The 24,826-nt window shown below is 41.2% G+C and overlaps 1 protein-coding gene across 1 annotated transcript in view; it reads right to left on the bottom strand.

Annotated features, from left to right (window-relative positions):
* Window positions 1-1,327: 1,327 nt before the first annotated feature.
* Window positions 1,328-24,826, bottom strand: part of fam163ba (family with sequence similarity 163 member B, genome duplicate a) — a 44,770-nt gene continuing 21,271 nt past the window's right edge. Inside the window, exons 2-3 of the mRNA XM_021603102.2 lie at window positions 4,838-4,953; window positions 1,328-3,418 (exon numbers count right to left, since the gene is read on the bottom strand). Of these exons, the coding sequence (XP_021458777.1) occupies window positions 3,017-3,418; window positions 4,838-4,930 (495 nt within the window). The 5' untranslated portion in view covers window positions 4,931-4,953 and the 3' untranslated portion in view covers window positions 1,328-3,016. The remainder of the gene's footprint in view (window positions 3,419-4,837; window positions 4,954-24,826) is intronic.

Raw genomic sequence — 24,826 nt, 5'->3', positions numbered from 1 at the left:
CATAAGTATTCGGACCCTTTACCTACTAGATTGTTAAAGCACCTTCGGCAGCGATGACAGCTTAAAGTATTTTGAGGTATGACGCTACAAGCTTGGCACACCTGTATTTGAGGTGTTTCTTCCATTCTTCTCTGCAGATTCTCTTGGATGGGGCGCGCCGCTGCACAGCTATTTTCAGTTCTCTCCAGAGATGTTAGATCGGGATCAAGTCTGGGCTGTGGCCGGGCCACTCAAGGACATTCAGAGCTCTGGAGAAGGTTTTCATCAAGGATCTCTCTGCACTTTGCTCTGTTCATCTTTCCCTCGATCCTGACGAGTCCCTGCTGCTGAAAAACATTCTCCTTTTTCACCGTAGGGATGGTGCCAGGTTTCCTCCAGACGTGACGCTTGGCCTTCAGGCCAAAGAGCTCAATCTTCGTTTCATCAGACCAGAGAATCTTGTTTCTCATGGTCTGAGAGTCTTTAGGTGCCTTTTGACAAACTCCAGCGGGCTGTGTTGTGCCTTTTACTGAGGAGTGGCTTCTGTCTGGCCACTCTACCATAAAGGCCTGATTGGTGAAGTGCTGCTGAGATGGTTGTCCTTCTTGAAGTTTCTCCCATCTACAGAGGAACTCTGGAGCTCTGTCAGCGTGACCATCGGGTTCTAGGCCACCTCCCCGACCAAGGCCCTTCTCTACCGATTTCTCAGTTTGGCCTGGGGGCCAGCTCCAGGAAGAGTCTTTGTGGTTCCAAACTTATTCCATTTAAGAATTATGGAGGCCACTGTGTTCTTGGGGACCTTCAATGCTGCAGCCATTTTTTGGTACCCTTTCCCAGATCTGTGCTTCGACATAATCCTGTCCCCGGAGCTCTACGGACAATTATTTTGACCTCATGGCTTGGTTTTTGCTTTGACATGCACTGTCAACTGTGGGACCTTATATAGACAGGTGTGTGCCTTTCCAATCAATTGAATTTACCACAGGTGGACTCAAATCAAGTTGTAGAAACATCTCAAGGATGATCAATAGAAACAGGAAGCACCTGAGCTCTATTTGGAGTCTCATAGCAAAGGATCTGAATACTTATGTAAGGTTTTCTGTTCAAAAGAAAATGATATATTTGCAAAAATGTCTCGCTTCATCATTATGGGTATTTTGTGTAGATTTTTGTTTTGGGTAAAAAAAAAAATATTTAATCCCTTTTAGAATAAGGCTGTAACGTAACAAAATATGTGAAAAGTGAAGGGGTCGGAATACTTTCCGAATGCACTGTATGCGTACCTGTGTGTTTATTTGCAGGAATACACATGATGCAACAATAGATCAACTAAATAAAAAGGCCCATACCGTTTGGACAAATTGTTTAATTTGCTGGGACAAACAAACAAAACAACAACCGTGTTTGCTAGTCAAAAAGACAAAGAAGAGGCAAAACATCCACTACCACTGAATGTACAGATGGAGTGAGAGGACAATAACATGAGGGAGCCAATCAGATTCCAGCCCCCACCCACTCTGATTTAATCTCTGCAGTAAATAATCTGATAGAAAGAGTGGCCCGTGGGCATAAAAACACAACCGCAGTCTCTCCATCCCCATCCTGACTATACTGAGCACACAGCACAGCGCTTCCTTCAGTCCTGCTTGCAGAGCTCAGAGAGAACGGTCATACTCTCCCAGGCCTCTAAATCGAGTGCAGAGTTCATCCCCCTAGTCCAACAAGGCGGGTGGAGAGGGAGCTAAACCAAATCCAATCCAATCGAATGAAGATAAACCACAAAATGTTGTTTAGATTTATTAGCCTATGGATCTCAGATTTTAGACAACACAAGGAATCCGGTGAAAATACCACGATTTGAAACTCCAGTGAACAAGATAACCATAAATTACATAGTAAAGTGTATAAAATATATTTTTTTTTCTCGTCTGTATGGTTTCTCAGCACTCAGACATAAATAGTATGGATGCTGTTTCACAATATTCAGTAATGACAACGACTGAAGTAAAACTTTGAAAAAAGGACAACTATTTTCAAAAATCCATTTAGCTTTTTTTTTTTAAATCCCAACGGGTTAAGCCAACCCCGGACACATTCTGTTTGGTAAATCACATTAATAAATAACTTAAACGCCCCCCTTTAGTGTCCTTTTAATGTTATTGCAACCCAATTAGAGTCTGAAAAAGTATGATAACGTGTTGTGTACAGCGCTGGCTAGGATTATTTCCAGATATCACTTCCTTGGTATGCAAAACACACACCTCTCATTCTAACTTGATCCACATTGAGATTAAGAACAGAATCCCAATCTCCTGCTTTATGTACAAGAAAAGATCAAGCATTCACCACTGGTTGGTCATCCATGAGAAGCAGCAAGTCTCTAATGCTCTCGTAGCAACCCGGCTCTCTCTCCCCCCCCCAAAAAAACTGCATGTAGAAAACAGAGCAGAGGACTCCACCCCCTACTCTCCAACCCAAGCCTTTTATCTCCTACGTTTTTATGGTCTTTGACATGTTTTTCTTCCCCCTCTCTTCCTCCATTTCCAAACCATGATGCGATGGATGAATAATCCATAACTTGGGATATGATCTGCTCCGTCCCCCTTCTGGTGATCAGGCTGGGGATTGGTGGAGAGACACAGTAGTGCGAAAAGCCTCCATAACCCTCCTTATCACCATGGTTTCTTGGTTTCTTTAGCAGCAACTACGCAAAGTCTGTTTTTTGTTATTTAAAGCTTGGGTTGATTTGGTGGACTTAAACCAGAAGGTGGTTTAGGTTTAAGGTAATCCAACAGTATGAGTCCAGACAGTGTAGAAACTCTATGGTATTTCAGGGTCAACATCCTACTGTACCCACAGACCAAGCAGAATGAGGAGAGGACAAACTCGCAGATTTATCTTTTCGCCAGTTAATGTGTGGTTATAACTGAGCGTAAGACAGAGGTTCATGGGAGAATCACAGTCCCACTATCTGTCCCAATTGTATTATCCATCCATTTCCATGAGTCCTCAATGCCACCAAGTGGCGCTGATGCCACTAAACGTCAGTGCTGATGCTGCAGCTGCGGTTGAACATGTCCCTCATAGTGACCGACCGGGTCAGGTTGAGTTTGTGGTAGCTGGGGATTTCTAAGGGCAGGTCCAGGTCGTGTTGCTGGACACTGCGGTAGCTGACGCGGTCGCCGCCGTTCCGCAGTCCGTCTGGGTGCTGCAGGTAGAAGGGCAGCTCATGGTGCGTGCACGACGGGCAGAATGTCTGCGAGCGCGTCAGTTTACGCGCCAACGGCGGGGTGAAGAGGGCGGGGCCGTTGGGGTTGGAGGCGGCGGCCGACGCCGCCACGATGTTGTGGTTGGCGTGTACAGGCGGGAGGCGGGACGTCACCGCGAAGTCGGGCTCCTCCTCCTCCGACTCAGACTCCTCCTTCTTACAGCAATAATACTGTCGGGGGGACAAGAAACGAGGAGAACTTCAATATTCACTGCATATCCTTGAGATGATAAAATATTCTCCTTCGTACAGCAATAATAAGGTCAGAGAGAGGGAAAGAGGGGAGACTGAAGAGATAAGGACATGAATGATCACAGCATGTCTGTCACTAAGAATTTTAAAAAAAGTTTTAGGTCTATTTGATCTGTGACCAACCAATAGTTTAAGACTTAAAAGTCTCTTTTGTAAAGTCCACTACCAACATGAAGATAAACAATAATTGGTATTCAAAGTGCAGGTGAAGGCAAAACATTCAGGAGATGACACAAAGAGCAATCCATTAAAGTGTACAGCTACATTACTTGAATGAGATGGCAGGGCTTTTTTTAAATCTCTGCTGCCTTTCTGATACTGTCTCATGTGGCACACATTGAAGTTTGGTAAGCTGTTACCAAACATTACATTGAACTATTACACAACATTAAACTGAGAGGGAGTCAGGAATAGAGCGTAAGCGTGCATGAGACGGAGATTAACCGACTATTTATACAATTACACTAACATGACTCTGAGAAAAGGAGCTGGATGTCTGTCTATTAGCTGAATGAAATAGGAATGGGTGGTTCGTTAATTAAATGTCATCTCTTTCTGACCCACTTACTGTCTTACATTGTAATGGAAAAAATGTCTCAACACCCCCCACTCTCCCCTACCAGGTTTTACACTACAGTTTAAACAAGGTTGCAAACATACCCCAACTCTCCCCTACCCAGAACACACTAAGTCTTTCTACCTTATAATGTCAAAAGTGGCCAGATTTACCCCACTCTCCCCTCCTCAGTTCTACACACAGCCTCTGTACACTACATTGTACAACTTGTCTCAAGACACCCCACCCTCCCCTACCCAGTTCTATCTACACACTGAAGGTTTGATGATCACAAAACCATCAGGTGTTCCAGAACCAAAGAACCCTTCTGCGTCAAAACATATAGTCTAGTGAGAGACTTCTGAATGCTCTGAGAAACACGTACCCGGCAAGCTGTGCGAGGGGGAACATACCCAAGTCAGTATGTGCAGCTTGAATATACAAAGGGGGGTGTGATGTTGTGATGTCTAACGGCTTCCTGTACCACATAGCCTGACCTCAGTGAAGAGGGGGACAGTCCAGAGGGGCACACCTTGATGAAGACACGTTTGCTGAAGTGCGCCAGTGCACAAGGAAACTAAATAAAGGCTTTTCGAATTACGTGGTGTCATTTTTTTTAGCCTTTTTGTTTTTGGCTTTCAGCAGATTACTAAGCACCCAGTCAGAGGTCTCCATCAGAGGTATAGAGGGACTTGATGCTTATTGTGACAGTAACAGTTCAGTGACAGTACATGGCCTGACCACAATGAAGAGAGGACCAGAGAGTTGTAAGAGGGGCTTACCTGCAGCCTACAGTAACACAGTACTGCGATGATGCACAGTAAGATAACTGTAGCTAAAATACCGCCTGTGATGACCACTGTCCCGGCTGTCATTCGAAATCCTCTCCATCAACAGCCTACAGAAAAGAAAGAATGAAAGAGGAGGGGGGGGGGAATTGAGAGAGAGCGAGAGCGAGAGAGAATGGAACAAGAGAGAGGGAGAGAGAGAGAGAGAATGGAACAAGAGAGAGGGAAAGAAAGGGTGAAGAGATAGATAGCGAGGTAGAGCAAGAGAAAGCGAGAGAGTGCATTGTGTTCATTAAGTGGATTAACTCTGTGTCATCCCCAGTAACGCTCATTGAATTATCCTTCCTATACATAATCTAGACTTTGTCTCACTGCTTGAAACACAGATAGAGGAGATAAAGAAACAGGAGAATGAGTCGTGGAAGGACAGATAGAGAGAAGGATGAAAGAGGTGGGATGAAAGGGAGGGAGAGATGGGGAGATGGAAGGGAGATGAATAGAGTGAGACGGAGGGCAAAGAGGTATAAGTGGAAAGACAGAGCGTAGAGCGATTGAGAGGAGAGATAGAGAGGAAAGGGAGGAGAGATGGGAAGACAGCGTGATAGAAGGAAAGAAGGTCAATATAAGCTGTGCGGTGAGGTTGGTTGGTAGGATGGAAAGATGGAAAAGATAAAATAAAAGGAGAGCGAGAGGATGGGTGGAAAGGTTTTGAGGAGAGAGATGAGAGTAGAGGGACCTGTTCATAAAAGAGATGGGAAAGGGGGATACCTAGTCAGTTGTACAACTGAATGCATTCAACTGAAATGCGTCTTCCGCATTTAGCCCAACCCCTCAATCAGAGAGGTACGGGGGGCTGCCATAATCGACATCCACGTATTCGGGCGCCCCGGGTAAAAGAGATGGCAAGAAAGAGGTAGAGGTTTGAGGAGAGATGGATGGAGAGCCAGATGGAACTGAGGGATGGAGAGCGAGAGAGGTTTGAGGAGAGATGGATGGATGGAGAGCCAGATGGAACTGAGGGATGGAGAGCAAGAGAGAGGTTTGAGGAGAGATGGATGGATGGAGAGTGAGAGAGGTTTGAGGAGAGATGGATGGATGGAGAGCGAGAGAGAGAGATTTGAGGAGAGATGGATGGATGGAGAGCGAGAGAGATTTGAGGAGAGATGGATGGATGGAGAGCGAGAGAGAGGTTTGAGGAGAGATGGATGGATGGAGAGCGAGAGAGAGGTTTGAGGAGAAATGGATGGAGAGCGAGAGAGAGAGGTTTGAGGAGAGATGGATGGAGAGCGAGAGAGAGAGGTTTGAGGAGAGATGGATGGAGAGCGAGAGAGAGAGGTTTGAGGAGAGATGGATGGAGAGCGAGAGAGAGAAGTTTGAGGAGAGATGGATGGAGAGCGAGAGAGAGAAGTTTGAGGAGAGATGGATGGAGCGAGAGAGAGAAGTTTGAGGAGAGATGGATGGAGAGCGAGAGGGAGGTTTGAGGAGAGATGGATGGAGAGCGAGAGAGAGAGGTTTGAGGAAAGATGGGTGAAGAGCGAGAGAGGTTTGAGGAGAGATGGATGGAGAGCGAGAGAGAGAGGTTTGAGGAGAGATGGATGGAGAGCGAGAGAGAGAGGTTTGAGGAGAGATGGATGGAAAGAGCAAGAGAGAGAGGTTTGAGGAGGGATGGATGGAGAGAGTGAGAGAGAGAGGTTTGAGGAGAGATGGATGGAGAGCGAGAGAGAGGTTTGAGGAGAGATGGATGGAGAGCGAGAGAGAGAGGTTTGAGGAGAGATGGATGGAGAGCGAGAGAGAGAGGTTTGAGGAGAGATGGATGGAGAGCGAGAGAGAGAGAGGTTTGAGGAGAGATGGATGGAGAGAGCAAGAGAGAGAGGTTTGAGGAGGGATGGATGGAGAGAGTGAGAGAGAGAGGTTTGAGGAGAGATGGATGGAGAGCGAGAGAGAGGTTTGAGGAGAGATGGGTGGATGGAGAGAGAGAGGGTGTGGGGGGGTCAAATCAAAAGTAACAGTAACAGATGCATTAAGTACTGCAGTGCATCTCCTCCTCATGGAATGCACCAGGTTTTCCAGTACTTGCTGTGAGATGTTACCCCACTCTTCCACCAAGGCACCTGCAAGTTCCCGGACATTGCTGGGGGGAATGGCCCTAGCCCTCAACCTCCAATCCAACAGGTCCCAGAAGTGCTTAATGGGATTGAGATCTATGGGCTCTTCGCTGGCCATGGCAGAACACTGATATTCCTGTCTTGCAGGAAATCACGCACAGAACGAGCAGTACGGCTGATGGCATTGTCGTGCTGGAGGGTCATGCCAGGATGAGCTTGCAGGAAGGGTACCAGATGAGGGAGGAGGACCTAACCTCTTCTCCTGTCCAGCTACAGTGTGTTTGGGTCCAATGAGAGAGAGCAAGAACCTGTCTTTGCCAAAGGCCCTTTACTTTGTTTGGCCCGGCGGATCTGATAAAGTCAATCTAGCAAGCTGTCTACAAACAGCACATACCTACCGGATGGACTCTAATTTGACAAATCTAATTTACAGGTCAAGCCCTCAAATGAAATCAATAGATCTGTGCTAAGGATTGGAAAGAGAAGAAACAGAAAAGAGAATTTAAAAAGACAACAGAATAAAAGTCTCATACAGAAAGGACAGAGGGTAGTGTTAACATATATATATATATAATAAAAAGAGTATTGTACTTCAAAATATGACAAATATCTTTGGGTAATATGTCTGTGTGTGTTTCTGGGAGTATTGACCATAGACATAAAATCACTCTATTCTAGCTATATCATTCAATTTAAAATGGCACTGACTTGGTTGTGCTGACCAGCTAGTTTTGGGTCAATGCTCTTTAACCCAATGAATCCCACCATAACGTTGGCAGGTTTTCAACTTCTAACCCCTTTTTAAACATTTTGTGTTTGGGCTACAGACTTCTGGGTTGTACCATTGGATTAATCTATTTCTTCTGTATCCGTTAGTCTGTGTGATTAACGGGGGCTGAGCTAGAGTGACAAGGGGCCCGGGGCCTGGTCTTTTTTTACCAAAAACGTCTGTTGAGTCTGAATGTCTTGACCACGTTTTGCTCTATGATGCTCACAAGCTACACAAGAGTCGTTCGAATTTGAGGGGGTTCTTCTACGTGGACAATCATAGAAAATCCGAGGACATAGCTTATTACAGTATTATAGACACTAACACAAGTGATCGTAAGATTTTAATACGGTTTTAAATACCTCTATGGACCGTAAAGGAAATCACACTACAAACTATCACCCTCAGACACTTAAGGAAATCATGAACGTCATGGATATATTGGAATTTGTGGATATATGCAGGCTTAAATACCCAGATCTTGTGAGATACACATGGCGGAGGCTCGATCAAGCTACTCGGCTTGATTACTTTCTTATGTCATTCTCTCTGGTACCAAAAGTTGAAACAAAGTGATGATAGGGGACAGAATGCAGTCGGACCATCACATAATTGGCATATACTGTATATTGCTCTTACAGAATTTCCACGTGGGTGAGGGTATTGGAAATTTAATCGAAGCCTACTGGATGATAACTTGTTTTTAACTAGGACAGAATAATTTATAACTAACTTTTTCCTGTACAGCAGATCCCATTTTTGTATGGGACACTTTTAAATGTGCCTTTAGAGGCCATGCAATTCAGTACTCACTTATAAAACAAAAGCAATTTAGGTCAAAAGAGTCCATATTAACAAAGAAAATTGAAGGACTAACAGTACAGATAGATAGCAATAAAAACTGTACCATAGAGGCTCAGAGTAAGTTAGAGGAAAAACAAAAAGAAATGGAAGAACCTATTCAAGAAAGATCCAGTGTGATATATTATAAAAATAAAGCTAACTGGATGGAATATGGGGAAAAATGCAGACAAATTATTTTTCAATCTTCAACATAGAAATGCTACCAATAACTTTTCACTGTAACTTGTGACAAATGATTGAGTCACTCATGATTCCATGAATGATAATTTGAAAGAGGAAGTAAAGTACTTTAAGGATCCTCTTAAGGATCCGTCCCTAAAATGACATACCCAAATCTAACTGCCTGTAGCTCAGGCCCTGAAGCAAGGATATGCACATTCTTGGTACCATTTGAAAGGAAACACTTTGACAAAACATTATTTTGTAATTTTTTTTGTACCATCATCTTTGAAATGCAAGAGATAGGCCACAATGTATTATTCCAGCCCAGGTGTAATTTAGCAGTGTATGCGCAAAGTTTTAGACTGATCCAATGAACCATTGCATTTCTGTTAAAAAGTTTGTATCAAGACTGCCCAAATGTGCCTAATTTGTATTGTATTTGTATTAGATATGTCTATGTCCTGGGAAATGTTCTTGTTACTTACAACTTCATGCTAATCACATTAGCCAACTTTAGCTCAACCGTCCTCTGGATGGGACACTGATCCTGAAGAAGATTTATTAAGAATGTTTTCCCTTCAGTCTCCTCCATCTCCACCAACCGAAGCTAATTGTATGGATTATTTTCCTATAAACAATGTAAAATGAACATCTGTACAGAAAGACTCATGTGAAGGCCAAATTATAGAGGAGGAACTTTTTATTTATTTTTATTTTACCTTTATTTAACCAGGCAAGTCAGTTAAGAACAAATTCTTATTTTCAATGACGGCCTGGGAACAGTGGGTTAACTGCCTGTTCAGGGGCAGAACGACAGATTTGTACCTTGTCAGCTCGGGGGTTTGAACTCACAACCTTCCGGCTACTAGTCCAACGCTCTAACCACTAGGCTACCCTGCCCTGCTGATGATGGCATATCAGTGGAAGTATACCTATTTTTTTATATACTCAGAGGACCATTATTATCATGTTTTAACCACTCCTATATTAACAGAAGATTATCGGACACGCAACAAGAAGGTCTGATTTCATTATTATTGAAAGTGGTATATATAAAGATCCAGTCCATTTAAAAAAATTGGAGGCCTCTTACACTTCAGTGTTGTGATGCAAAAATTCGAGCTAAATGCTTAGCGCATACAATTGAAAAGGTTTTGTCAGATATTATTCATCCTAATCAGACAGATTTTTTACATGGATGATACATTGGAGATAATATAGGACAAGTACTGGAAACAATAGAATACTATGAAATATTAGGGAATCCAGGCCCGGTTTTCATAGCTGACTTTGAAAAGGCTTTTGATCAAGTACGGCTGGAGTTCATATATAAATGCCTGGAAAGTTTCAATTTTTGAAAATCTCTTATAAAATGGGTTAAAGTTATGTATAGTAAAGCTAGGTGTAAAATAGTAAATAATGGCTACATCTCAGAAAGTTTTCAACTGTTAAGAGGAGCGAAACAAGGTTGTCCACTATAGACATATCTATTTATTATTGCCATCGAAATGTTAGCTGTTAAAATGAGATCCAACAATAATAGAGCTCTAGGGGCGCTGTCTCTGTTAGAGCTCTAGGGGCGCTATTTCATTTTTGGATAAAAAACGTTCCCGTTTTAAGCGCGATATTTTGTCACGAAAAGATGCTCGACTATGCACAGTTTTGGAAAGAAAACACTCTGAAGTTTCAGAATCTGCAAAGATTTTGTCTGTAAGTGCCCCAGAACTCATTCTACAGGCGAAACCAAGATGATGCATCACCCAGGAATTAGCAGAATTTCTGAAGCTCTGTTTTCCATTCTCTCCTTATATGGCTGTGATTGCGCAACGAATGAGCCTACACTTTCTGTCGTTCGCCCAAGGTCTTAGCAGCATTGTGACGTATTTGTAGGCATATCATTGGAAGATTGACCATAAGAGACTACATTTTCCAAGTGTCCGCCTGGTGTCCTGCGTCGAATTCGGTGCGCAATTGCCAGCTGCTTCTACTTTACCATTTGATTCAGGGGAGAAAGCATGTGTCCAAGAACGATGTATCAATGAAGAGATATGTGAAAAACACCTTGATGATTGATTCTAAACAACGTTTGCCATGTTTTCAGTCGATATTATAGAGTTAATTTGGAAAAAAGTTCGCGTTTTGAGGACTGAATTTTCGGATTTTTTTTGGTAGCCAAATGTGATGTATAAAACGGAGCTATTTCTAATACACAAGGAATCTTTTTGGAAAAACTGAGCATCTGCTATCTAACTGAGAGTATCCTCATTGAAAACATCAGAAGTTCTTCAAAGGTAAATTATTTTATTTGAAGGCTTTTATGTTTTTGTTAATGTTGCGTGCTGGATGCTAACGCTAATGCTAACGCGAAATGCTAACGCGAAATGCTAACGCTAGCTAGCTACTTTTACACAAATGATTGTTTTCCTATGGTTGAGAAGCATATTTTGAAAATCTGAGATGACAGTGTTGTTTACAAAAGGCTAAGCTTGAGAGATGGCATATTTATTTCATTTCATTTGCGATTTTCATAAATAGTTAATGTTGTGTTATGCTAATGAGCTTGCTGATAGATTTACACAATCCTGGATACAGGGGTTTTTTCATAGCTAAACGTGACACAGAAAACGGAGCGATTTGTCCTAAACAAATAATCTTTCAGGAAAAACTGAACATTTGCTATCTGAGAGTCTCCTCATTGAAAACATCTGAAGTTCTTCAAAGGTAAATGATTTTATTTGAATGCTTTTCTGTTTTTTTGTGTAAATGTTGCCAGCTGAATGCTAATGCTAAATGCTACGTTAGCCATCAATACTGTTACACAAATGCTTGTTTTGCAATGGTTGAGAAGCATATTTTGAAAATCTGAGATGACAGTGTTGTTAACAAAAGGATAAGCTTGAGAGCTAGCATATTTATTTCATTTGCGATTTTCATGAATAGTTAACGTTGCGTTATGGTAATGAGCTTGAGTCTGTATTCACGATCCCGGATCCGGGATGGGGAGATCAGAAAGGTTAAGGGATTATAAATCCGTGTCTTAAAAACAATTATAATCCCTCCACAGCCTCATAGAGGATCTAGATAATTTTTCTAACCTCTCTGGATTAAAACCAAAGTGTACTATATTACGTATTGGATCACAAAAAAAATGCAACTTTTACATTACCGTGTAGTTTACCAATAAAATGGTCTGATGGGGATGTGGACATATTCAGTATACATATCCCGAAAGAAAGAAATGATCTCGCTCCAATAAATTTGAATAAAAGTTATCAAAAATAGATAAGATCTTGCTACCATGGAGAGGAAAATACCTGTCTATTTGTGGAAAAATCCCTATGATTAACTTTTCAGTCACATCACGGTTGACCTATTTGCTTTGCCTTCACCTAGCGACCTGCTTTTTAAATTATATGAGCAAAAGATATTCAATTTTATTTGGAATGGCAAGCCAGACAAAATTAAAAGGTCCTATTTATATAATGAATATGAATTCAGAGGGCAGAACTTATTAAATATTAAAGCATTAGACCTCTCACTAAAGGCATCAGTCATACAAAAGTTATACTTAAATCCAAAATAGTTCTCTAGTAAATTAGTAAGAATGTCTCACCCCATGTTCAAGAATGGCATTTTTCTCTTTATTCAGATTACAACCGCTCACTTTCGGTTATTTGAAAACTAAATAATCTCCAAAATATAGTTATTTTTTAAACAAGCCATAGGTTGCAATTTCAGTTTAATCCACCTGAAAAGACAGAACAAATAATACAACAAATATTGTGGTTAAACTCAAGTATACAAATTGATTTAAAATTTGAAGTATTTTTCAATAAAATAAAAAAGGTCTAATCTTTGTAAATGATATCATAAATAGGACTGGTAGATTTATGTCACACATGCAGGTAACACAGACTTATGGAAAAGTCTGCTCTACCCAAAATCACAACTAACTAATTGCAGCATTACCAGAAAAATGGAAGAGGCAAGTGGAAGGGGGAAAAGTAAGGAACTTGTTTGTCGGCCCTGAATTAAAAGACCAAAAATGGTTCAAGAAAATTGTGAGAAATAAAAATACATACTAGTTTCATTTAAGGACCAAAAAATTGACAGCTGTGCCATATAAATTGCAAAATAGTTCGGAAGAGATTTTCGATATACCAAATCCATGGCACATGGTGGCTGAATGGTTTATGAAACGTTGCCAGATTCTAAACACAAGCATTTTCATTTGTTGTTCTATTTTTTAGGCATTTTTTATTTAACCTTTTTTTCAAACTAGGCAAGTCAGTTAAGAACAAATTATTATTTTCATTGACGCCAAACCCAGACGAGGCTGGGCCAATTGTGCACCGCCCTATGGGATTCCCAATCATGGCCGGATGTGATGCAACCTGGAGTTAAATGTAAATTATTATAAAAATGTATTGCAACCAATAGAATGTTAATATATGGGGGATTCAGTCTTCCCAGCTCTGCCGATTTTTCTGCGAGGAGGCAGAGTTATTAGATAATTTATTTTAGTACTGTTCATATGCAGCTCGTTTTTGGTCACAGGTCCAGGAATGGCTGAAGAATTGCAACATTTACCTAAAACTAACATTGCAGATAGCAATACTGGGTGACTTAAAAAGTCATAGTCAATCTAACGATAATATAATAATTGTTTAATTAATTTACAATCTGTAGAATCTATGAGAATAGAAAGGTTCAGTACTTTTGTGAAGCATCACAGCACAGTTAAAAAATATATGGCAAATGGAAGTCCAAAATGGATGGTGTTAAGAGATAGATGGGAGGGGTTGAATGGAGCTGAAGGGTGGGACTAATAACAGGATAGCAAATAAATCATTCTCTCTATAATTATTCTGACATTTCACATTCTAAAAATAAAGTGGTGATCCTAACTGACCTAAGACAGGGAATTTTTGCTAGGATTAAATGTCAGGAATTGTGAAAAACTGAGTTTAAATGTATTTGGCTACGGTGTATGTAAACTTCTGACTTCAACTGTAGATACTTTTGTACCGGTTTCCTCCAGCACCTTCACAAGGTCCTTTGCTTTTGTTTTGGGATTGATTTACTCTTTTCGCACCAAAGTACGTTCATCTCTAGGAGATCATCCTGAGCAGTATGACGGCTGCGTGGTCCCATGGTGTTTATAGTTGCGTACTATTGTTTGTACAGATGAACGTGGTACCTTCAGGCATTTGGAAATTGCTTCCAAGGATGAACCAGACTTGTGGAGGTCTACAAAAAAATTGAGGTCTTGGCTGATTTCTTTTGATTTTCCTATGATGTCAAACGAAGAGGCACTGAGTTTGAAGGCAGGCCTTGAAATACATCCACAGATACACCTCCCATTGACTCAAATGATGTCAATTAACCTACCAGAAGCTTCTAAAGCCATGACATCATTTTCTGGAATTTTCCAATCTGTTTAAAGGCACAGTCAACTTAGTGTATGTATACTTCTGACCCACTGGAATTGTGATACAGTGAATTATAAGTGAAATAATCTGTCTGGAATCAATTGTTGGAATAATTACTTGTGTCATGCACAAAGTAGAAGTCCTAACTGACTTGCCAAAACTATAGTTTGTTAACAAGAAATTTGTGGAGTGGTTGAAAAAACGAGTTTTAATGACTCCAACCTAAGTGTATGCAATCTTCCAACTTCAACTGTATGTGGGTATGTGCATGTATATATATGGATATACACTACCGTTCAAAAGCTTGAAATGTTCTTGTTATTGAAAGAAAAGCACATTTTTGTCCATTAAAATAACAAAATTTATCAGAAATACAGTGTAGACTTTGTTAATGTTGTAAATGACTATTGTAGCTGGAAACGGCAGATTTTTTTATGGAATATCTACATAGGCATACAAAGGCCCATTACCAGCAACCATCCCTCCTGAGTTCCAATGGCACGATGAGTTAGCAAATCAAAGTTTATCATTTTAAAAGGCTAATTGATCATTAGAAAACCCCTTTGTCAATTAAGTTAGCACAGCTGAAAACTGTTCTGATTAAAGAAGCAATACAGCTGGCATTCTTTAGACTAGTTGAATATCTGGAGCATCAGCATTTGTGGATTTGATTACAGGCTCAAAATGGCAAGAAACAAAGACTTTCTTGTGAAACTGGTCAGCCTATTCCATGCAAGAAATTGTCAAGAAACTGAAGATCTCGTACAATGCTTCGTACTACTCCCTTCACAGAACAGCGCAAACTGGCTCTAACCAGAATATAAAGAGGAGTGGGAGGCCCTGGTGCACAACTGAGCTAGAGGACAAGTACATTAGAGTGTCTAGTTTGAGAAACAGACGTCTCACAAGTCCTCAACTGGACGATTCATTAAATAGTACCTGCCTAACACCAGTCTCAATGTCAACAGTGAGGAGGCGACTCCGGGATGCTGGCCTTCTAGGCAGAGTTGCAAAGAAAAAGCCATATCTCAGACTGGCCAATAAAAAGAAAAGATTAAGATGGGCAAAAAAACACAGACACTGGACAGAGGAACTCTGCCTAGACGGCCAGAAACCCGGAGTCGCCTCTTCGCTGTTGACGTTGAGACTGGTGTTTTACGGGTACTATTTCAAACATATATATAAAAAAACACAAGTGATTGTGTTAGCTGCATTGTTGGCTAGCTCCTCTGGACAACAGCATCCTGACGAATGAGTACATTTTCTATGCCAGGTGAAATCACGCCTCATTAGTTCATTGTTATCGATGTACCCAAATAAATGTCACTAGAAAACAGCTAAAACAAACGCAAATGCGACTTCTTTGCTGTTATTCTGCCTGCACTTTTTGAAGTGACTAAGTTACAGTAGTTGGCTAGCTAGCAAGCAAGGGATAACTACGTTGCCAGCCAGTATGGCAATGGAACATTTAGAACGAACGACTGGGTCGCGTCAATAGACACAGAACAAAAAGATGACTGGGTCGCTTCTCTAGCAACAGAACCATAGAACAAACAACCAGCAACCCTAGATTTGTGTCGGGACTATGTCTTGTGGAAGGATGGAATAGTGTGAATAAATTCACCAAAATAATTTTTTTAATTAAAATATGTTGATCATTATTTTATGTTGGTAACCTGTTGTATAAAAGTGATAATGCCCTCAAAGCCAGTATTTGGAGGATATATTGGTACGGTTTGCTGGCCATTGTCTTTGTCTCGGGCCTAACAACACCCGTGCCAATATATTCTTCAAAACACCAGCTTCTCGGGCATTATCACTCAACTCCAAACTCCAAACAGTTATCACATTTCCCAGTGAGCAAACAATTTCTGTACTTACAGCATTCATTTAAATTCCCTTTTATCAGGTTTTTGTTTTGGCAGACCTTATTGATGTTAGTGAAATGTGTCAAAAGTCCTGAATGCAACTATTTATGTGAAATTGTTTTGTGTTCTACTTTTAGTCCTGGTTGTCCTGAAAAGAAGATGGTAAAACTCTTCATTGTGAGGCTAAATATAAGGGCTGGACGTGCAGATAAATTCAAGTCCTGGGGTCTCAGGACTGATAGGTTTAACCTCTGTGTCACACCCTGATCTGTTTCACCTGTCCCTGTCACCACCCCCTCCAGGTGTCACCCATCTTCCCCATTATCCCCTGGATATTTATGCCTGTGCTTTCTGTCTGTATGTGCCAGTTCGTCTTGTCAAGTCAACCAGCGTGTTACTCCGTGCGCCTGCTTTTTCCTTTTCACAGATTTCTTCTAGTCCTCCCGGTTTTGACCCTAGCCTGCCTTCACTCTGAACCCGCCTGCCTGACTATACTGCCTGCCCTGACCTCGAGCCTGCCTGCCACTCTGTACCTCCTGGACTCTGACCTTGTTATGATCTTTGGCCTGTCCTTGACCATTCACTTGCCTGCCCCTTGGATACTAATAAATATCAGTGACTCGAACCATCTGCCTCCCGTGTCTGCATCTGGGTCTCACCCTGTGCCCCTATACTCTGACCTATGGCTAATTATGTTGCGGGTACTAAATTACCCAAACCCCACACAGACCAGGAAAATCTGATCAGACTCCCACTCACAGAAGATTGAGGAAGCTACCAATGCAAATACCTTTTCCCTCAGTCTTCTGTGAGTAGGGGGTCTTGATCAGCTTTTCCTGGTCCGTGGGGATTTGGGTAATTTAGCACATGTACAGTATGTGTTATAATCACACAAACTCACGTGTACACGCAGGGAGAACCACAGCGCTGCGGAGGCCGAACCCCTAGTGTCCCCTAGGGATGACCTAATGATAGCGTGCGAGAGATGTGTTGCCGTAACACGACGTGCTGCGTTAATTATTTACCACAGACACACCAGAAGGCGTGTAATCAGAAAAACATAAAGCGTGTCCCGCCACAAACTACAGGAGACACACCATTGTTCAACAATGGAGAAATCTTGTTGGCTCAGCTCCTGTGTGTCTTATGGAATAACAGATGTAAGGGGTGGTGTTGTGTACAGTGCACACACACACAATGCAGACATGCTCACAGGTACACACAATGGTACAAGAGACAAGAGACACACTAAAAAACAGACTATAGACACACACACATCTCTCTCTTCCCCTCCTTCTCCTCCCCTCTCTCTATCCTGCTTTCTCACTCTCTTCTACACACAAACTGACATACAGTAGTTCTAGCTCTAACACACACAGACAGTGGGTCGGAAGGAATAAGTTGGTACGTTAATGTAACATGGCACAAACCACAATAGGAGTCGTGCCAATTACTTTCGACAATCATAAAGTTGAAAAGGGAGAGAGAGAGAATACACGGGGCGGGGGTGAAAGACACGCACCGGGAAATAGGAATACTACCACAGGGGCTGATTCAACAAAGCTAGCTCAGAGAAACAAAATAATTAACTAGAAGTGTTCTCACTCCTATAACGTTCTTTATTTTTAACGGTGACAACCTAATCTCGTCCAATGGCCGTCTCTCTCTCTCTCTCTCTGACGAACCGTCTGGTTTCACAGCGCCTCAGAATGGGACTTGACTGGAAGTCTCTAGCTAGCCTATGTGGTTTCGACAGAAAACGCTAACATCGGGCTTTGTGGGAACTCCGCTCAGGTATCTTTCTACGGCTGCTACGTTAGGTTAGTCTATTTTCCTGGCTACCCAGGAAACATCCTTTTATTCATCATTAGCTTTGATACTTTGATTGGTTAAAGATGATCCATTCGCTGATGATTTTGCTTTGTACAACACCCCTCATTTTGACATCACCACAATCTACTTCAACGATTGTAGTCTCAGACTGAATTACGTAGCCAACGATAGGAGCAGTGGAATAACTCAGTTAGTCTATAGCGCCAGGCGAAACAATCGCTGGTTTAATTGGCTGATGTCTCAGTCCATCGCCATCTAGAATTTGAGATCAAACCGGATGTGATATGTGTTCAAGAAACATGGCTTATACCACATCTTGATTTTTATTATTCTTGGTAATTGCTCAATCTGATCTGATAGATCAATTGGACAGGGTGGTGGTTGTGCTACATTCATAAGGGAAGGTCTTGTATATCGTAACATACCTGTCCCATCTGAATATGAATGCTTGATGGTGGAAATCTACAGTCCAGTTAGTAATATTAAAGTGTTTTTTTTTATTTACAACCCTTGTCGTCAACTATCTGTAGTGATGTTTAATGAAATATCAAGAGACATGGTGCGGCAACTTCCATGCACAGAATAGTTTATGGGGAAGCACACATACAGATGCTAATGGCACTATTGTGGAAGATAGGATGGAAACAAGAGCATCAGTATGTCTTAACGATGGATGTGGTACAGGAGTTGATGTTGTTAGAGGGGTGACATACTGCCTGGACCCCGCACTGGCTTCTAACTCTATTGCATCTACGTGAGAATGGAATGTAATGAATGATTCTGTTGGATCATTTTCTGATTTTGTGTACCATGAACCTTGATGTTACTATTCCAGATAGGGTACCGTTCTGCTTTCATAAAGCAGACTGGGAAAAGTTTGGTGATCATTGCTTATTAAAAGTCTGTTGGAGAGTTGTCTTTCGAGGGGCCGGTTGATGTTTGTGCTGCCTCTGTGATCTCTCTTGATTTTGAGTGCTGCGAATTTATATGTACCAGTGAGTGAAATGGGTGAGAAAAAGAAGAAGGTTCCTTGTTGGACCGAGGAGTGCACTGCGGCTATTCGAGAAAGAAATATGGCTTACAGAGGAATATGACTCTGAAAAATCTAGTTGATTTTGAAAGGAAGAGAGCTTTAGTACGTAGGGTCATTAAGTCTGTCAAGAGCAATGCATGGAGACAGTTCTGCTCTACAATAGGCAGAGGGTACTGAGCTGTGGGGTGTATGGTCTATATTGAAGAAGATGACTGGAAGAAGCAAGTCCACGCAAATTGCAGTTTTGGTTGTGGGTCCAGAAAATGTCCCTAATTGATGATGAAAAAGGTGTGAGATTTGGAATGTTCATGTCTATAAGGAAAGGGATACTGTTGACTCTTCTTTGGATGCTGTTTTTACCATACATGAGATGCATTCAGCCTTAATAGGTTGTGGATATACAGCCTCAGGTCATAATCAGTTGTGCTTGTTTTTTTAAACTAGGCAAGTGAGTTAAGAACACATTCTTATTTACAATGACGGCCTAGGAACTGCCTTGTTCAGCGGGCAGAACGACAGATCTTTACCTTGTCACCTCAGGGATTCGATCTAGCAACCTTTCGGTTATTGGCCCAACGCTCTAATCACTAGGCTACATGCCACCCTGCTCATCTACCTGATTGTGTCATACATGTTCTCTTGAGATTATTTAACAAGATTTGTAGTGAGGGGGTTATAGCTTCTGGTTGGAAACGTCCGGTAATATTACCTTTTGTAAAGCCTGGTAAGGACACTTCATGTGCTGATAGTTACAGACCAATAGCACTGACCTCTAACTTGTGTAAACTGATGGAAAAGATGATTGTCATATTTCCTGGAACATGAAGGTTTATTGAGTCAATGTCAAAGCGGATAGCGTAAAGGTAGATCTACTTTGGATGCATTAGTAAAAGGTGAGCAATGAAATTGAAAAAATCTCTGAAAAACAGTATTTTTTTCCTTTTCTTTTTTTTTTTTCTTTTCTTTTTTTTTACATTGAATATGCTCATGACACCATTGTGTGGAGAGAAGGCCTACTGATTAAGATGGAAATACTTGGTATTGGTGGGAGATTATGTAACTGCCTTCTTATTTAATCTAGGATTGCTACCCAAACCGGCTGGTCAATCGTTCTATCCATTTCATCTTATGCCTATGGAGTAGACAATGGTACTCCTCAAGGCAGTGCTATCAGTCCTATTTTGTTAAACATTATGAATAACAATGTGTTTTCAATGTAGGTAGGAGTATTGGGGCTTCCCTATATGCTGATGGAGATATTTGGAAGAGGGGAAGGAATATCTCTCGTGATCAAATCTATTCAACAAGCTATAGTGGATGTTGAAATATGTTGTATATTCTTCTTGAAGAATAAAGTTGATAATATACAGTTGTTTCTGTATGGACAGCCTATGGGGAGGGTTTCTAAGTACAAATAATTGTGTCTATGGTTCAATAAGCGATATACTGTATATGGAAAGATCATGTCATACATTTTGAAACAAAGTGTAAGAAAGTGGTGAATCTTATGCTCTCGGTCTCTGGATATGAATGGGGTGTTGATAGATAATCGTTGATGGATATTTATAGAGCTCTGATCAGGGCAATTTATTACGGGTGTATAGTTTATGGAACACTGAAGTGTATGGTCATTGAGGTTGGAAGGGATTTGGGGGATGGGGATTGTATACTAGAAGTTAGTAGGGCTCTTTTTTAATTTTCTCAGAAGTACTGAGTTTGGTAGGAGGATTTAGAAATGTTGTAAACTGTGATTGACCACACACTCCAGCACAGCAGGTGGTGGCATGAACCTTTAACGTTTGTTTGTGGACCGCCATTATATCATAGAAGAAGAAGATTTGAACAAGGAAGTGAGTTTGGAAAATCTGAACGTACGCATCTTAGAAATAGTTTTCCCATATTAACTTTATATGCCCGAACTCAGAATCCTTTCAGCTTTCCAAAAATAATATGGTCAATTTGATATAAGATTGATTTTGATTGAAAAATGTTGAAAATCTGCAAATCTCATCTAATACAGCTGCGGGCGCACTCCCTCTACTGCCTCAATTTTAACCACACCCCTTTTCAAGTTCCACTTTGCTGCAGTGTCACCAGGCTGTATGAGCCCGCAATTCGAGCCTGGGGACGAGGTTAGTGACAACCCGACAACTTGAATGTTCTTGGCTTGGCTGTCTTCTTCACTCTGTAAGGCATAGAAAGTACACACTTTAAACTCTCCGTACAAACCTCCCAGAGCTCTCTCTCACCAAGAACCCACCTAATGCACCATAAAGTGCCAGAAGAAATGGTGCTATAACCAAACAGGTTTTCAATGGCTTGGTTCATCCTCAAAAAGGTTATATAGAACCGCAAAGTACTCTTATATTTTTAGCAGTGCACACCTAAGCACAAGAGACCATTCGTTAGCCTTTACAGAGTCACCTCCAGTCCATGTCAATAGTAAATAAATCCAATCCTAACAGTCGAGGTGTGCTGTAAAACCTTTCGTTGTACTGTACTGATTTTAATTGATGCAACTCCTTATTTCCCCCTCCACTGAATAGGCTCAAATAAGAGACGAATTCTAAAGTTATTTGTAGGACAGAGAGGTACACTAATTTCCTGAACACATGAATGACAGTGGAGGGGGAAAGGAATGGATTGGGCATCCTTGGCAGCATCCCAAATGGCACCCTATTCCTATAGGGCTCTGGTCAAAAGTGTTGCACTATATAGAGAATAGCGTCCCATTTGGGACAAAAACCTTGTGGCCCGACCTACACTGCATAATCCTTCTCTAGGCACCATCTAACCAAATAGCATTAGTAAATGAAGGATAGGCTTTGTCGCTATGCCTTTAAATGTAGAAACATTAAGACATTTCAAAACGGATGAAACATATACCCAGGGGAATATTCTTGATTTATGGATCACAAAGTCCATTTTTTTCACCTGTTCAGACCTTCAAGTAGATTTCTTCCAGGATATTAGGCAGCCTTTTGGCGTTGCGCTTTAAGTTTTTATTACAGAGAGAAATTTAGTTCCTTGAGGATGGCGATATATATATATATTTTAAAAAAGCAATCGCAGCTGAGCACATGACTGACCAGGTAACAAAACCCTTGGGTCAGTGGCACACAGAAACGGAGATTTCCTAATTGCATGAAAAATAAATGCTGCCGCTACTTCGCCTCCAAACCAAGTTGCATGAACCGTAGAGCCGACTGAAGTTGGGGGGGAAAAAATGAACCAACACTTTTTACTTTAACGATCAACCTTTACGTTATGCTACATTTGCAATCTTTCAATAAGTCCCAGTATTTAGGCCTACTGACCTAGGTAAGGAATCACAAAGCAGCCAGCGTTCTTCCTGTACCGTATAACTAAAATCAATAAACGTCAGCTTTCCCCTGAAATATTCAGACTCTAAACTGACACTTCCCTGAGCCTGGGTATGAAGATGCTCTAATAAAAGCCTGTCCATGCAATCCATTATAAAACTACCCACTTTTCCTCCTTTAAAGACACTTTTCCCATCTTCTGTCTCTTTTTTCCTAACCCCCATTCATTTTCTTCTTCAAGGACACCATGTCATCTCCCTGACACCTGTCCCTCTGCTCTGACAGACTACAATTAAAACATAGTTTCAATGCTTTGAACCTCGGCGCTTTCATGAGCATTAGTCCACATTGTGTCTCTCCTTTCATCTACGTCTCTCTCTTGCTCTCTAGCTCTCCCCCTCTCTTTCTGGTCCTGTCTTCTTTCTTTCACTGTTTCTCTCTCCCCACCCTCTGATGGTTGCCAAAGTCCCCATGGCAACCAGCAGATACAGTACCTGAAACAATTCACAAGCTTATTTGAGCATACAGGTGCAGTGTGTGTGTGTGTGTGCGTGCGTGCGTGTGTGTTGACTAGACGTGTGGGGTTGGATGATAGGAGATAGGGCGAGAGAGGACGAATGCAACATGAAATTCATCAAGATAAACTAAATGTGCCTGAGCAGAGCGAGCGTCTGCTAGCCCCAGGATATTGTTTATTATGCTTCCTGCTCTTCATTTCTCTCCCTTTCACACGAAACATGTTACATCCTTGTCTCATGGGTTTCACCTCTACCCATGATAACAGCCAGTAAACTAACACCTTGTCTCTTCCACCATGGCCTTTACATTTAAATGTTGTGACAGAACATTCTTCTGAGTCAACACACTAACAGCAGCAAGGTTAATTTGTGACTGACGCTATCCATAAAGTGCTGGGACGGGACATGAGTGACTGAGTTCACCAACTTAACATGACTACATTGCGAAATGGACTGTTATATAAGACCACAGCATACGTCCCAAATGGCACCGTACTCTCTACATAATGCACATCTTTTGACCAGGGCCCACAGGGCCCTGTTCAAAAGTAGTGCACTATATAGGAAATAGGGTGCCATTTAGGATGCAGCCCATATAACCATTCAACCCTTCAACCCATGTCTAGCTAATTAATTTATGATATGATTGCACTGTATGTATAGGCTATATACAGTCAGGTCCATAATTATTGGCACCCTTGATGAAGATGAGCAAAAGAAAGACTATCAAATAAAATATTAAATGAAATATTATTTTATACTAATGAAATTGCTCCCCAAAGAATATACTGTTTATCAACGCCCAAACCACCACTGGTGTGCGTGGCCAAAGAGCTCTATTTTCGTGTCATCTGACCATAGCACCGCCTGGAGTTTGATAAAACGTCATTGGAACTTGGATTGGAACCGGTGCTACGGTCATATGGCATAAAAACAGAGCTCTTTGGCCACGCACACCAGTGGTGGGTTTGGCGTTGAAAAACACAAGCATATGCAGAAAAGTACCTCACACAGTAAAATATGGTGGTGGATCTTTGTTGTGGGGCTATTTTGCTTCCAGTGGTGGAAAAAGTACTCAATTGTCATACTCGAGTAAAAGGAAAGATACCATAATAGAAAATGACTCAAGTGAATGTGAGTCACCCAGTAAAATATTACTTGAGTAAAAGTCTAAAGGAGTCTGGATTTAAATATACTTAGTGGTGGAAAAAGTACTAAATTGCAGCATTCGAAATGTGGGTACTTTTGGGTGTCAGGGAAAATGTATGGAAGTAAAAAGTACATATTTTCTTTAGGAATGTAATGGAGTAAAAGTAAATGTTTTCAAAAATATAAATAGTAAAGTACAGAAGCCCCCAAAAATGACTTAAGTAATACTTTAAAGTATGTTTACTTAAGTACTTTACACCACTGGCCATTGTTAAGGTCAACAAGAACTCTACCAAGTACCAGGACATTTTAGCCAAAAACTTGGTTGGCTCTGCCAGGAGGCTGACACTTGGCCACAAGGGGATCTTCCATCAAGACAACAACCCCAAGCACTAATCAAAATCCACAACAAAATGGTCAATAGACCACAAAATCAACATTTTGTAATGGTCAGTCTCCGGACTTGAACCCCATTGAAAACCTGTGGTTTGAATTGAAGAGGGGAAGTCCATAAGAGCAGATGAAGGATATCAAAGATTTGGAAAGATTCTGTATGGAGGAATGGTCTAAGATCCCTCCCAACGTGTTCTCCAAGATCATAACACATTTTAGAAAAAGGCTCGGGTATTGAAAATCAAATCAAAGTTTATTTGTCACATGCGCCAAATACCTTACAGTGAAATGCTTACATACAGGCTCTAACCAATGGAGCGGGGAAAAATTTACGTGTGTACAGTGGGGCAAAAAAGTATTTAGTCAGCCACCAATTGTGCAATTTCTCCCACTTAAAAAGATGAGAGAGGCCTGTAATTTTCATCATAGGTACACTTCAACTATGACAAACGAAATGAGAAAAGAAAATCCAGAAAATCACATTGTAGGATTTTTAATGAATTTATTTGCAAATTATGGTGGAAAATAAGTATA

The sequence above is a fragment of the Oncorhynchus mykiss genome, chromosome 5 (assembly GCF_013265735.2).
Source record: "Oncorhynchus mykiss isolate Arlee chromosome 5, USDA_OmykA_1.1, whole genome shotgun sequence".
Classification (NCBI taxonomy): domain Eukaryota; kingdom Metazoa; phylum Chordata; class Actinopteri; order Salmoniformes; family Salmonidae; genus Oncorhynchus; species Oncorhynchus mykiss.
This window is presented reverse-complemented; position numbering and strand designations above follow the sequence as displayed.